Genomic DNA, 13,412 nt, shown 5'->3' with positions numbered 1-13,412 from the left:
GGCTCACAGACACCATAACCCAGCAGTTTTTTATTGGAGGCCACCCCAGCTCCCAGGAGATGGGGAGAGGCCAGGGTCTACCAGCCGTGGCAGCCTGAGCAGGAGAGGTGGGCAGCACCCCCACCAGGGAGGACACCACTGGCATTTCTTCTCAGGAGCAGCTGGTCCTCTGAGCCTTCTTGATTTCCTGCCACGGAGAGGAGGAGGGTTGGGGCCAGGGTCGGCTGACAGGCCACGTAGCCTCTACCAGCCCTCAGGCCTGTAAGCACAACAGGCCTGAGTGCCCCCTGAGAGCCCACCTCTGATAGCGCCTCCTCCAGGGCCCGATAAGCCTTCTCCAGATTGTCGTTGATGATGACCAGGTCAAACAGGCCCTGCTCCTTGCCTGTGGGGTGTGTATGGGGGGGAAGGACACAGGTTGGCATGGGCCCTCCTCCCCAGGGACTCCCGTGCTGCATGAGGAGCCTGGGGGGAGGGGGGACGCTGGCGCCCACACTCACTGCTCTCCATGTCCACCTGGGCGGCAGCCAGCCGCTTGGCCAGGCTCTCCTCTGTCTCTGTGTTGCGCTGGCGCAGCCGCTGCTCCTGAAACATGTGGGAGGGTCAGAGCCTCTGTGGTCACCTGCTGCTCCCGCTCCTGCCCTGGGGCTCCAGCCTCACCCCACCCCCACCAGGACATCCAGTGAGGGTGGCTGCACGAAGATGTAGATGGGCCGCAGGTCAGTCTTCTTAATGTTACGCACGCCTTGCAGGTCCACGTCTAGCACGCATATGCGGTTCATGGCCTGCACGGCCCGCACGGCTGCTTTGCTGCAGGAATAGACAGACAGGGATGGCTCAGGGGGCTTCCTGTGGTCTCGAAGAGCCTGAGCAGAACCATCGCTGCCCATACCCTGGGCGTGGACCTGGCCGGGGCGAGCATGGGAACCTACCCGGATCCCAGCACCTCCTCCAGCTCTCTGGAAGCACTTGTGTGCTGGGCCCTCTGTGGGGCTGAGGGCGCCTGTGGGCCAAGGCACAGGGTCCTGGCTGTCACCACACAGCCCAAGGCCCCAGGGACTCCCTCTGGGGGCCCACCAGCATTCCCAGCTGTGCCTAGGGTGCAGCGAGATGGGTCTTGCAGGGGCTCAGGGACAGGCTGCACATGGAGGCCTGCCCAGGCCTGCCTGTCTGACCCGGACGTGGCTCTGGGCCTGGAGCTCTAGGCATCCCAGACAGATGGGAGGTGCTAACAAAGACCCTACTGTGGGTTATGAGGAGGGAAGGGGAGCCCAGCACAGCCCATGCCCCTATGGGATCCAGATGCCTTGAGTCCCCGCTACACACGGGTCTGGAGGCGCCCTTGGCTTCCAGGGGCTTGGCCAGGTGGATGGAGGTGGCCTGGAGAGCCCCAGTGCTGTCCCACCCTGAGTGCTGGCGGGGTGGGTACTGACCCCAACTGCCCCAAAACCCAGAGAGCACCCCCTGCCTAGGTCCAGCCAAAGGGAGAGCCTCTGGGAGGGAGAGAACATTGGCAGTGGCCCACCTGGTCCCATACAGGTTCCCCGAGAACTCGGCGTGCTCGATGAAGTCGCCTGCAGCGATGTCCCGCTGCATCACCTCCCTGGTGACGAAGTAGTAATCTGCAGGGAAGGGTCCACTGAGCCACAGCGGCTGAGCCCCCAGGGCCCTCAGGGAAGGGATCCATCTGGCTCACAGGGGGGTTGCACTGGCCATCAAGCAGGGAGCATCCGTGCACACAGCATGTGGTTACACGCCCCTGCTCAGGGAGCCTGGAAACCATGGGCTCCCTGGGGGAGGCTCCTGGGGGCCGGGGGGCCAGTCAGCATGGGCAGGGGAGGTGGAAGGGACTTCCTGGGTCCTGCTACCACCACAGAGACCCTCGTGGTACATGGAGAATGGCCCACAAGCCAAGAGAAGGGCCTGTGGAGATCTCCACAGGGCGTCGGGGCCCCCACCCCGTCTGGACTATGCTCCAAGTCTGCCTGCCTTGCAGGAGGACCCGAGGACCCAGCTCACCTTTGCCATTCTCTTCTCCAGGCCGCGGGTCCCTTGTGGTGTCTAGGAACGAGCACCCAGGATCCATATGGGCCCAGCGTCCCTATACTCCATCCATGGTCCTCCCCACAGGGCCTGGCTCAGCCTCCATGTGTGGGTGTATGGGGTCAGGATCAGGGTAGCAGTGCGGGAACCCTCCCCATGGGTGGGTGTGGGAGCTCAGGGTCAGGGTCAGCAGTGCGGGGACCCCCCTGTGGGTGGGTGTGGGGGCTCAGGGTCGGGGTCAGCAGTGCAGGGACTCTCCCTGTGGGTAGGTGTGAGGGGGTCAGGGTCAGGTCAGCAGGGGGCCCAGCCCCCCATCCCCCCTTCAGGCTCCCTGAGCCAGGGCCTCACGGGACACGCTGAAGCCAAAGATGCTGCCGTGCTCCTGCAGCAGTCTCTTGAGCAGGGTGCTCTTCCCTGCCCCTGACGGTCCACTCAGAACGACAGGCCTTGGTCCCGACATCCCTGCGGGTAAGGGGAGTGGTGTCAGCAAGGCTGGAGGGACACGCCCCCCCCCGCCCCCCCGCATGCGGACATGTGAACAACCCCACGGCTGGGGCAGAGCTGCAGGCCCTGGACTTAGAGCCCACCTGTGGCTTCCCTCCCCATCCACAGAAGGTGCCCTGTGCCCCCAGCACCCTGCCCCACAGCCTCAGACCCATCTGTGGAACCCAAGGCCTGGTCTGAACAATTCCACCGGGCCCAGCCGGAGGGACCACAGCATCCTAACTGCTCTGATGTGGGGCCCCAGGAAGCTGGCAGGTGGACAGTTGCCCCCCACCCCCACCCCACACGGGAGGAGGGGAGCTCTGCACCCACCCGACCACCCCGGGCTGCAGCCTCCTCACAGACTGGGCTCCCTGAAGAGCTGGCAGGGGTGGTAACCAGGCCCACGCCCCACCCTCCGGGCACTAATCCGTCCCAAGGCAGCTGGCCCCACCCCCCCAGGACAGAGGGAAGAGGCAGCTCCCCCCCCACCCAGGCACGCGGTGCCACATGTGAGGAGGACCAGGCACAGCCTGCCATAGGGAGGCCGGGAGGGTGTGTGGGGAGCTGGCGCCGCCCCCTCCTGGCAGGTTCCTGTCCAGGGTCCCCAAGGGCAGGGCCAGATTCCCTGGGGCTGCCCAGTGTTCCGGCCGAGGGCTGCCACGGGGCCACCGGCTTTCCTAATCCTTGATGTAGGCCAACACGGTAATCTGGCTCAAGGCGGCTATTCTGAGACCACCCCGCCACACACACTGCCCCGAGAGGACACCACCCCAGGAGGATGGAGCAGGAGGGATCCCCTGCTGAGCACACATGAGCCGATTGAGGCCGCACATGTGAGCGGCACCTCCAGTGACACCTCACCTTACCAGGTGTCCTGCTCAACGACATGTCTTTCAACTTAGCCACAACCCCACTGGACTCCCCCTCTGTCCTGGAGTCCAGGCTCTCCTGTCCAAGGCCCAGGCTCAGTGCCTGGTGGGGTCACCCCAGCTCTGTGGGACTTCCCAGGTGCTAGGGATGGGGCGAGCCAAGTGGGGCTGCAGGCTGGGGTGTGGAGTGTGGAAAGAAGGCTTGGCTCTGTCCACCACGTGCCTGTCCCCGGCCTGCATGGTGCTGTGCCACTGCCCGCCCACCCCACCTTCCTGCCTGCAGGGCTGAGCAGGTCTCCCTGGGCCCTGCTGTCCAGATGGCAGTACAGGGGGACACCCGCCCAGTGGTGATCACAGCGCCACTCCCTCAATCCAGCAGACGTGGCTGGGCACCTTGGGACCTGACTGGGAGCACCCACGTCCCGGGGCAGAAGAACATAAAGGGGCTCCCCACCAAGGATGGGAGGACGTGGCACCCCCATGCCCTGAGCACTGTGTAGCTCCTGCTCCCCAACCCACAGGCAGCTCTGGCTACTGCAGACAGCAAACCTACCAGGAAAGACACGTCTTCCATCAGGGCCCCACAGTGCACATGAAGTCCCAGCGCCTGCCGCCCTCACAGGTCATGCCACTCAGGTCTTACTGGCTCCTGACCTGACGCCGGGGCCCTCTGGCCTGTCCCAGGAGGCTGTGTGCCCCAGAGCCCTGCCAGTGCAGGTCACTCCCACCTGAGCAGGCTGCAGTGGAGGGTGTACTCAAGATCCACCAGGGCAAAGGCCGCCCCCCTCCCTCCCGCAGCTGGGAGGCAATGGCGTGCCCTGCCGGCCTTCTCCCAGTATCCTCCTGCCTGGCCCCCCCACCCCCCACCCGCTGGCCCTCAAACCCAGGCTCCAGACCTCCTCCTGCCCTCCCTCAAGTGCAGAAACCCTGATACGGTGGGTAGGCACAGAAGCTTGGCCCTGCCAAGGGCACTGAGTGGGTCCTCACGTGGGGCCCAGAGGGCCGAGTTCCCTCCCTGCTCCCAAGGCTGACTCCACCCACCACAAGCACAGGCTCACCTGACCAAAACAGGGCAGCCTGGCCTGGCACCCAGGGCCACGTATGCACAGTGCTGAGCAAAGTCACCAGCATGGGATGGCACTACAGGCCCTGGCTGTGCTCCAGGGTGCCCTCTCATAGTGGACCTGGCCAAAATGGCTGGTCATGGCTGTCCCTGAGACAGGCCATGTGAGGACACATCCCAACTAAGCGACCTCATACAAGCCTGTCTTGAGAGGGGACGCTCAGAAAGCAGTAGACACCTTTTTTCTCACTTGCTCTCCCCACTTCCTTGAAAGAAAGCCAGGCCCTCTGAAACTGTGGACGGCTCCAGGGCAGGGCTGGGGGGCCCCAGGCACCAGAGCTACAGAGCAGGAAGGAGCCCAGACCCTCAGAGGGGACACCCTGCCCTGAGCACTGAGCAAGTGCAGGCTGGGTGGGGGCAGAGGTGATGGCCCCCACACCTGTGCTCCCAGTAGGTCACCCTCACTGCTGCACATTTCCTCTGGACAGGGGGTTGACGGCTTCCACCCCCAATCCTATCACAGTGCTCCCTCTCTCGGCTACACCCGACACACTACAGAAAACAGACACAAGCTGCTTAGACTGAACTGTGCCCGCAAACAAACATGCGGCAGGTGATAACTCCCAAGACTGCTAATCCAGCCACGGGGCAAGGGCTCGGTGGGGTTCCCAGAACACGACCCTGGTCAGCACAAGCAGACAGCACCTCTGCAGGCACAGCAGGGACCTGGGCTGTGGGTGGCCCTGAGGAGCGCTGGAGTGCCACTCTTACCAGAAAAGGGCAGCACAGGGGTGTCCAGCTGTGGGTGCAAAGTCCGGAGACGGAAGCACCCCAGGCCCCCTTGTGGATGAAGCACAAAGCATGCCCAGTCAGGGTCCAGAAGATCTCAGGGTGACAGAACAGTCTGGGAAGGTCCACATTTGGGGACTCAGTAGAAAACCATGCCCCCCCCCCCCACTGGCCATTAACTCCTCCCCTTCCTCCTGGCGGGAAAGGACCAGTGACAGCTGGGAAGGCGGCAGGCCCCCGCCCTGCACCCCAGGCCAGCTCCAGGCCAGCTGAGCTCACCCCTCCCTCTGCTCCCAAAGCCCCGTGTAATCGCAGCAACCACCCGTACGCAGCAAGCCTGACTCCTGTCTGTGCTCCTGCGACAGGCTGAAAGACGCCCAGGAGCCAGACGCGCCGCAGGCTAGCCGAGGGGGCCGGGGGGGCCGGAGGGGCCGGATCCGGAACGTGGAGGGGCGGAGCGGCCAGCGTCACCCGCGCGCGCTCCGCAAGGCCGCCCGGCAGAGCGCGCGGGGCCCCGGACGCCCCGGCAGAGCGTACCCCGGCGTGGCCGCGTGCCCGAGGCGGCAGCAGGCCCGCCCCACTCCGGTCCAGCCTCCGTCCCCGAGTGCGGGAACACGCGCCGCTCAGGACAGGGCCGGCCACACCGAGCGGTCCGCATGCCCCCCGCTCTACCCCTGCGCTCGCTCCCGGCACGGGCCGCAGAGGCGGGAGCGCGGCGCCTGGCCGGAAGCGTCCCCCCCGACCCCCGGAACGGCCCTTCCGACCCTGGGAGCAGCTCCGGTTCTCGCCACGGCTCCCGCGCAGACCCGCGCGCTCCGGACGGCTTCGGAGCGCCGCCCGCCCGCCCGCCCCTCGCTCCGCCGCGTCCACGGGGGAACGCGCTAACCCGCTCGCGCACTCCGAGAGCCCCGGCGCCAGCCTCTCACCGTCCGCGGGGGCCCGGCCCAGGGCGGCCGCCGCCAGCCCGGCCAGCGGGCGTCGCAGCATGAGGGGGGGCGCCGCCGCCGCCGTCGCCGCCGCCCGCGGGGCTACGTCACAGCACCGCGCCAGCACGCCTCCGCCCGAAGGGCTAACGTCACAGCCCGGCGCCGGCCCCGCCCGCCCCTCAGGGTTGCGTCAGCACCGTGCGACGCCGCGAGGGCGGAGGACGTAGGCGAGGTGGCCCCGAGCTGGGGGACGGGGTCAGGTCGGTGCCGGGAAGGGCGCTCCCGACGGGTGGTCCGGGCCTCGCCGCCGGCGCTCGAGGGCGGCGGCGTCGGGAGTAGCCCGGCAGCCCGTCTTCCCGGGGCGCGGGGAGGGCTGCCCACACTCCCGGGGCCGAGGCACGCTCGCGGTCGCGGACACTGGCACGGACGCCCCGGGGCCCTGCGCGCGGGAGGAGCGGCCGTGCGTCCCCGCTGTCCCGGTCCGCACGCCGCTGTCCGCCGGGAATCGCCGCCGTCCCGCCGACCCCCCTCCCCGCCGCTGACCTCCCGTCCCGCTGATCCCTTCTCCGCGCTCAGGACCGCTTCCCGGCATCTGCCGCTCGGAGACCGTCCACAGCTTAGTCTAACAGCGAGTTGGGGGGTGGGGGGCAGCCTGACAGGTCGCGGGGAGGACAGAGACCTGGAGGGGATGCCTCTGTGGGAGACACCATGTGTCCGAGCTCTCCCTGGGGCTAGGCGAAGGTTAATGAGGTGGGAAACCCTGTTTTATTCCCTCCCCAGGCCTCAGCTGCCACAGGGGCCCTCAGGAGGAATGGCCGCCAGGGGCAACCTGCTTGGGTAAGTGGGGACTTGGGGCCCCTTGGCCTGCTGTCTGGGTGCTAGAGGGGTGGTCAGCACCTTGCTCTGGAGCAGGCAGGGGGGTGTGGATGGCTGCCCTGGCAGGGGTTGAGGGAGGCCGCAGGAAACACACCGTCACCGTGACTTTCCTGTTCAGATCTGCAGCCCAGCCTGGCTCTGGGTCCGTGGAGAGAACCATGCCTGCCTGCTGTTCCCACTGAAACCACTTGGTCTCCCCGACAGGACAAGTGTGGCCTGAGGGTGGTTTTTATGAGGACAGAAACAGAGCCAGTCTCTAGTTGGCTCTGTGGATATGGGGCGGAGGGGGCTCCTGACACCGCCATCAGGGTGAAAGGAGCCAAGGGACTCTGGCTGCTGCCTTCCTGCAGGGCATCTGCCCTAGGAGAGTTCCCCCTGTAGCCCTGTCTTGCTGATAGGACAGGGAGCATCCGCTGTGTTCTCAGCCCTGCAGAAGCCGCCTCCCCCCCCCCCCGCCCCGCCCCTGCAGTCCACCGGCCCAGGGTCCTCAGGGTGGCCATGTGCCCTCTCCCCAGTGCTGCTCCTGCCCTGCCAGCCTAACCACAGGCTTCTCTGGCGCTGGAGCTGGCCATCTGTCTCCTCTCTGCCGGTGTTTCTTTTGCCAAAATTTACTGAGTGCCCAGTTGGGGCTCTGGGACTTCAGAGCAAATAAGATGTGGTTCTTGCAGCTAGGGCCGCGGGGTCTAGTGGAGGATGCATAGGTACCATACCCTCAGGCCGAGGGGTGCTGGGAACGCCACCCAGGGCAGGTGCCTGTGCAGGGGCTGTACTGCTGCTCTGTGGAACCGGAGATCCTGAGAGCTGAGTGAAAGCCTGCAGAGCATGGGGACTCACCAGGAGCCAGAGAGGGGATGGTTTGGGCTTCGTCCATCAGTGGCTCTACCACTCACAGCCAGGGAGCCCTCTGAAGGCACTTGGTGGCGTCAGACACAGCACTGGGCAGCAGGGCTACTCCTGGAATGCCTGGCAGCTCCAGGGAGGTGTGGAATTGTACCCTGTCACAACCTGGGGTCGTGGGAGGGGGACGGGTGGGGGAGAGACAGCTTTGGGGTCCTGTAGCCCCTATAGGTGGCCCGCATGGGGCTTCCTCTTCTGGTTTCTTGGAGGCACACCCTGCTGTGTGCAGGGAGTCCAGCTGCCTGCCGCGTTCAGAAGCCAGGTGGACCCTAGGGGTGTTGGTTACAGGTGGGTGGCTTCCTCTGTTGGCAGTTCTGGAGGCTGCAAGTCTGAGGTCAGGGTCCAGGCAGGGTTAAGTTCTGCCAAGGCCTGCCTTCCTGGTCGTGAATGCTCTTCTAAGAGCAGCAGTCCCACTGTGGGGGGATGGGGGAGGCTCATGACCTTCTAGGGTTCCCTTGTCTGATGTCATCTCATGGAGGTAGAGCTGCAGTGTGTGAATTTGGGGGAGACACAAAGGTCCAGGCTATGGCACTAGGTCTCTGCTCCCCTGGAATCTTTCCTGCCTGATGCTGTGTGGTGACCCTGCTCTCAGCCCACTGGGGGCCTGGCTGCTGACCTCTGACGTCACTTGTCCAGAAGGTCCCTGCACTTGCCCCTGCAGCCTCTTCCACGGGGCAGGGGCTGCTCTGACCACACTCCAGTCTGGTATGCGTCACTGCATGCCCCCACAGGAGCTGGACAGCCTGAGCTGCATGGGCGCTTGGGTCCGAGCACCAGCCACTGACCAGAACGTGTGTTTGTAGCCTGCTGCGGCAGCAGGTACTGACGGGGGCTGCTCCAGTATGTCGCCTACACACATCCTCCTGGCAGGCTGACAGCAACAGGGCCTTGCTCACGCGTGTGCACCGACAAGCCTATGCACGCCTCTACCCTGTGCTCCTGGTCAAGCAGGATGGCTCCACCATCCACATCCGCTATCGGGAGCCACGACGAATACTCGAGGTATGCCTCCCTCCCCAGTGCTCCTTGGGGTGCAGCTGCTCCTCCAGGGGCTCGTGGGCTGTGCCCACAAGCAGCTTAAAGCGGGGAGTAGGGGGAGAAGCCATGACCTGGGATTGCTGGAGGTGGAGTGGTCACCCCATCTGTCAGACCAGACAGCAGCGGTGAGCTGCGTATGTAACGATGATCAATCTTGAGAAAACAATGTGTAAAGATGGAGAGCTCTGATGACAGAGAAAACCCAGCAGAACGTAAAAGCCCTAAATACAGAGTGGAGAATGAGGTGAAGTGTAGGCAGGGACAAGGTCCTAGGCCCTCGAAGTGAGCTTGTGCATGCCCTTCCCCACAGATGCCCGTGGACCTGGATGCCCTGTCCCCAGAGGAGAGGCGGGCACGGTTCCGGAAACGAGAGTCACAGGTCCAGAAGAAAAAGGAGGAGCCAGAGCTCTATGATGACTTTGACGTGGAGCGGTACAAGCAGTTTTGGATGAAAAAATGACCAGGCCTGGAAGTGTCCTTAAACCGTGTGTTCTCGAAGCTGCCTCCACCTGGCCTTTCCTTCCTGCACGCTCGAGTCTGTTGTGAGCTCTCTGCGACCCAGAGGGCTAGGTGGCTAAGGATTGGGTCAGGCTGTGGTGTTCAGACGAGGTCTGAAGGGAGTGCCCGTGTGGGAGGAGGAAGGAGAGGGCCCTGGAGCCCCTCACTCCCTGACCAGCTGCAGCCTTGGGGGCCAGGGGTCCTCAAGAAGAGAGTGGGAGGAGCAGGGTGTCAGGGATGCCGGTATGGGCTGTCAGTGGACTGGCCCACAAAGGGAGGTGCCTTCAGCTGGGCTTGTGGCCCCTGTGGCTACAACAAACCTGTGGTCAGCTGCCATTCTTCTGCTCCAGCGGTGGGTTTCAGCCTGGCCAGGCTTCTGCAAGACCAAAAGGGCAAGCCCCAACATTTCCACTTGTCGCTGGCCTGGCTCAGGCCTGCCTCTTGCCCTGGCCTGGGCTGTCGGGACTCTTGGAAACCTGAGTGCCCACTGTAGGGCACTGATACAAAAGGTGGGGAAGGTGCCCATGTTCCATGGGAGGGGGCTGTGTCTGGGCTCCCGGGGAAGGGTGCTGCATTAAGCACCCACCTTTGGACTCCTAAGTCCCTGCTGGTCCACTGAGTTTCCTGGCCATGCGCAGGGTCCTGGGAACATCCAACGGCATTGTCTGCCCTTCCCTTGAAGTGGGGTCACAGCAACGATGCAGGGGTCAACAGCAGAGCAGAGGGTGAGCGGGGCAGGGACAAGTGGGACCTGTAGCCACAAGGCAGGGTGGGTGCTGGTGATGGAAATCACTAAGGGCCCCCCCAGGCAGGGGGTTCTGGCAGAAATCACCTACTGAGATTGCTGCTGGTGGGCCTGGCAAGACCTCCACTAACGCACGGGCACCTGCTTAGCTTCTGAAGGTGGCGGGAGGTGGCAGGCTCTTCCCCACAGTGGGTGACACGGTGAAGTGGACAGAGGGCCCAGGCCCGTCTGCAGCACTCTGGTCAGTGGAGGTCCCATCTGCACCAGGTGTTCCTGTGTGTGGGCCCCCGACCCCCCCTCCGCAGGACCTCTCCGCCACCCATGTGGGGGGCCTCACACACTGTCCATGCTGCTGCTCCCCCGTGTCCAGGGCTCGGAGCTGATCCTGCTTTGCCCAGCACAGCCGCCCCCCGCGGCGCCGGAGGAGCCCGTGCATTGGCGCACCTGCGCCGTCCCGCCTGCCCTCCACGCTGGGGTCTCCAGGGGACAGCCCCGGGAGTTGCCGGCCTGTCACGCTCCCTCCGGAGCCGAGCCGCCCCCGGTGCCCGCTGCCGGCACTGCGGCCCCACCCGCTCGCCCATCTCCCGGCACAGCCCCAGGCCCGTCGCCCGCACAATGTGGCTCTCAACGCCGGCAGGATCCTCGGGACCCGCCTTGGCGCCGACGCCCGCTCGCTTCCCTGGCGGTGCGCCTAGCGCTGGCGGCGGGGCGGGGCGAGGCGGGGCGGCGGGGCCGGGGAGCAACGCGCAGGCGCCTGCGGCGCTGCCCGGGCATGCGTGAGTGTGACGTCAAGGCGCGCGACGCGGCAGCGGGCCCGGCGCCGGCGCCGCCCGGGGCGGCCAGGCCGGGGTTTACGAAGCCAGGGGGCGGCGGACGGCCTGGCACCATGTTCGGCTCCAGCCGGGGCGGCGTGCGTGGTGGGCAGGACCAGTTCAGCTGGGAGGACGTGAAGACCGACAAACAGAGGGAGAACTACCTGGGTCGGTGCGGCGCCGGGCCCGGGGGTGGGGGGGGCGGGGGGCTGCGGGGGCTGGGGGGGGAGGACGCCCGAGCTGCAGTGCGAGGTGCCGCAGGTGCGGGAAAGCGGGGTTGCGAGGTCCTCGGGCGTGGGAAGCCGGGGGCGCGGGTGCGGGGAAGGAGAGGGCGCGAGGTGCGGAAAGGGGGGCTGCGGGCGTGGGAAGGCGGGAGCGGCGACCAGCGGGCCGAGCTGTCGCGCTGCGTCCCCGCAGGCAACTCGCTGATGGCCCCCGTGGGCCGCTGGCAGAAGGGCCGAGACCTCACTTGGTACGCCAAGGGCCGGGCGGACGGCGCGGGACTGAGCCGGGAGGAGGAGCTGGCGGCCGTGCGGCAGGCGGAGCAGGAGGCACTCATGGCGGCGCTGTGAGTGGGCCCCGCGGGGTCGGGGGAGCTCGGGGGGCCCGGGGGCGAGGCGGGGTCCGAGGGGCAAGGCCAGGGACTCCGGCCGCCGCCTGAAGCTTGCCCGCGGCCCCCACAGAGGCTACAAGAACGTGAGGAAGCAGCCCACTGGCCTGAGCAAGGAGGTGAGGGGCGCACGGGGGGCGGGGCGCCCGGAGTCTGCGCGAACCCCCGCCTGAGACCCGCTGCGCTCCGCACAGGACTTTGTGGAGGTCTGCAAGCGAGAAGGAGGGGACCATGAGGAGAAGGGAGTGGACCGGCTGCTGGGCCTAGGGAGCTCCAGGTGCGTGGCTGGGGGGTGGAAGGGGCCCTCCCCAGGTGCACGCACCGCCCCCCGAGGGAGGCCTGGGCCTTCTCACCGTGGGGTCCTCGCCTGCCTTCCCGCAGCGGCTCTGCAGGCCGAGTGGCGCTGTCCCGGGAAGACAAGGAGGCCGCCAAGCTGGGGCTGTCGGTGTTCACGGTAAACCCCCCTCTCTGCGGGCGGGCGCCAAAACTGGGACGCCCCCCCCCCACAGCCCCCTAGAGTGCCTTCCTTCCTTGCTCCTTCCCTCCCCAGCACCACCGCGTGGAGAGCAGCCGCCCAGGGGCCTCCCCCGCCTCTGCTAGGAAGAAGCCTCGGTTTGAGGAGGAGAAGGTGCAGCCTGGGTAAGGGCTGCTCCCACCCCTTGGTCCCAGGCCCACCTGCTGGGCTCCCCGGAGGGGGAGGCAGGGTGCACTCCCACCCCTGCTTTTCCTCCCTGGATGGGGAAGCAGGGCACCTTCCTACCTCTGCTGCTCCTGGCAGTTTCCTGCCACAACGGGAAGGACCGCTGTACCCACTGGCCACGGGGGTGGTGGGGGGGTGGGGGGGGTGGTCTGTGTGGACAGTGCACAGGGGACCCCACCCCACGTCCCTGCAGCCTGGAGAGCCACAGGAAGAGCAGGAAAGAGAAGAAAAAGAAGAAGAAGAGGAAGAAGAAGCACAAGAAAGAGAAGAAGAAAGACAAGGCACACAGGAGCAGGGTGGCCTCTCCACTGTCTCCAGCTCCTGCGAGGTAGGTGTGCTCAGTCTTGGTGGGGCAGAGAGAAGGTCTGGGGAGCAGGGCAGCCTCCCCCTGACCGCATGTCCCCATATCCCCAGGCCAGGGCCCCACCAGTGCGGCTCTGACTCTGAAGATTCCTTGCCCTGCTCCAAGAGGCGACGCAGCCACCACAGTGACTGAGGCCAGATCACAAGGGGCCCCCATGTCCAGCAGGGGACCTGCCCCGGGAGGACACACTTGCCTGGGAAGGCCCCGAGACACTTCTATTTTTCAACTCACTTTGTACTTAAATAAACTTATTTTAAGGGGAAAGTCTCTAATCCTTGAGGGAAGGTGGCTGTCATGTCCCAGTAAAGTTCCAGCAAGACCAGCCTGAGACCCTGCTGGGACGGTGGGGGGGCTCTCCCTGGATTACCAGGTCCAACCCCAGGGCACGGACGTGAACCTGGAGCCAGCAGTGTGCCCCACCCCTGGGAGGTGAGCACCTAGTCATTAAACCCTCCTCTTACAGCCTGCCTGCAGGGAGGATGAAACCCAGGGTTCACTCATGATTGTGAAACTGGCATCTTTGTTTGACTTTAAGTCATCAAACTAAAAACGATTCTGTCTTCATAACCCTGGCCCCGGTTTTTCAACCTGGTAATGGTGTAAACAATCTTGGGCGGGGGCCAGACTGGGCACCCCCAGCCAGAAGAAGGAACCAGACCAGCATGCCCAGTCAGGTGGGAGGGATGGCCTCCAGCC

General features: G+C 65.6%; 3 protein-coding genes across 5 annotated transcripts; 2 read left to right on the top strand and 1 right to left on the bottom strand.

Moving 5' to 3' along the window:
• Nucleotides 1-15: 15 nt before the first annotated feature.
• On the bottom strand, nt 16-6,327 carry GUK1 (guanylate kinase 1). Of its 3 annotated transcripts, XM_041727685.1 has the most exons (9): nt 5,788-6,095; nt 5,233-5,301; nt 2,392-2,505; nt 2,020-2,061; nt 1,526-1,622; nt 672-810; nt 501-585; nt 300-385; nt 16-187 (listed from the first exon to the last, which is right to left on the bottom strand). In XM_041727685.1, the coding sequence occupies exons 1-9, from the start codon at nt 5,906-5,908 to the stop codon at nt 152-154; spliced, it is 789 nt and encodes a 262-aa protein (XP_041583619.1). In that variant the 5' UTR covers nt 5,909-6,095; the 3' UTR covers nt 16-151. The 3 variants fall into 3 exon arrangements, with proteins under 3 accessions (XP_041583619.1, XP_041583620.1, XP_041583621.1); XM_041727686.1 differs by lacking the exons at nt 5,233-5,301; nt 5,788-6,095 and adding an exon at nt 6,177-6,327 and having other exon boundaries at nt 666-810; XM_041727687.1 differs by lacking the exons at nt 5,233-5,301; nt 5,788-6,095 and adding an exon at nt 6,177-6,326.
• Nucleotides 6,314-9,485, top strand: MRPL55 (mitochondrial ribosomal protein L55). The gene is made up of 4 exons (XM_041727690.1): nt 6,314-6,436; nt 6,957-7,013; nt 8,753-8,951; nt 9,298-9,485. The coding sequence occupies exons 2-4, from the start codon at nt 6,988-6,990 to the stop codon at nt 9,445-9,447; spliced, it is 375 nt and encodes a 124-aa protein (XP_041583624.1). The 5' UTR covers nt 6,314-6,436; nt 6,957-6,987; the 3' UTR covers nt 9,448-9,485.
• A 137-nt stretch (nt 9,486-9,622) lies between these two features.
• On the top strand, nt 9,623-12,980 carry C13H1orf35 (chromosome 13 C1orf35 homolog). Its single transcript, XM_041727684.1, has 8 exons — nt 9,623-11,210; nt 11,460-11,610; nt 11,726-11,771; nt 11,847-11,929; nt 12,034-12,106; nt 12,203-12,291; nt 12,546-12,680; nt 12,767-12,980. Exons 1-8 carry the CDS (start codon nt 10,577-10,579, stop codon nt 12,846-12,848), a joined length of 1,293 nt encoding a protein of 430 aa, XP_041583618.1. The 5' UTR covers nt 9,623-10,576; the 3' UTR covers nt 12,849-12,980.
• Nucleotides 12,981-13,412: the final 432 nt, after the last annotated feature.

The sequence above is a fragment of the Vulpes lagopus genome, chromosome 13 (assembly GCF_018345385.1).
Source record: "Vulpes lagopus strain Blue_001 chromosome 13, ASM1834538v1, whole genome shotgun sequence".
Classification (NCBI taxonomy): Eukaryota; Metazoa; Chordata; class Mammalia; order Carnivora; family Canidae; genus Vulpes; species Vulpes lagopus.
The sequence above is the reverse complement of the archived record's forward strand: the minus strand, read 5'-3'. Positions and strand labels throughout refer to the sequence as shown.

Excerpts from the sequence above, each read along its gene's own strand:
- C13H1orf35 (XM_041727684.1), top strand. The coding sequence starts at position 10,577 with ATGCTGCTGCTCCCCCGTGTCCAGGGCTCGGAGCTGATCCTGCTTTGC. Across the intron at positions 11,611-11,725 it reads GAGGCACTCATGGCGGCGCT|AGGCTACAAGAACGTGAGGA; the intron begins GTGAGTGGGCCC and ends CGGCCCCCACAG. Across the intron at positions 11,772-11,846 it reads CCACTGGCCTGAGCAAGGAG|GACTTTGTGGAGGTCTGCAA; the intron begins GTGAGGGGCGCA and ends CGCTCCGCACAG.
- MRPL55 (XM_041727690.1), top strand. The coding sequence starts at position 6,988 with ATGGCCGCCAGGGGCAACCTGCTTGG. Across the intron at positions 7,014-8,752 it reads GCCAGGGGCAACCTGCTTGG|CCTGCTGCGGCAGCAGGTAC; the intron begins GTAAGTGGGGAC and ends GTGTGTTTGTAG. Across the intron at positions 8,952-9,297 it reads AGCCACGACGAATACTCGAG|ATGCCCGTGGACCTGGATGC; the intron begins GTATGCCTCCCT and ends CCTTCCCCACAG.
- GUK1 (XM_041727685.1), bottom strand. The coding sequence starts at position 5,908 with ATGCGGACCGCTCGGTGTGGCCGGCCCTGTCCTGAGCGGCGCGTGTTC. Across the intron at positions 1,623-2,019 it reads TGGAGAAGAGAATGGCAAAG|ATTACTACTTCGTCACCAGG; the intron begins GTGAGCTGGGTC and ends CCTTCCCTGCAG. Across the intron at positions 188-299 it reads TGGAGGAGGCGCTATCAGAG|GAAATCAAGAAGGCTCAGAG; the intron begins GTGGGCTCTCAG and ends TCTCCGTGGCAG.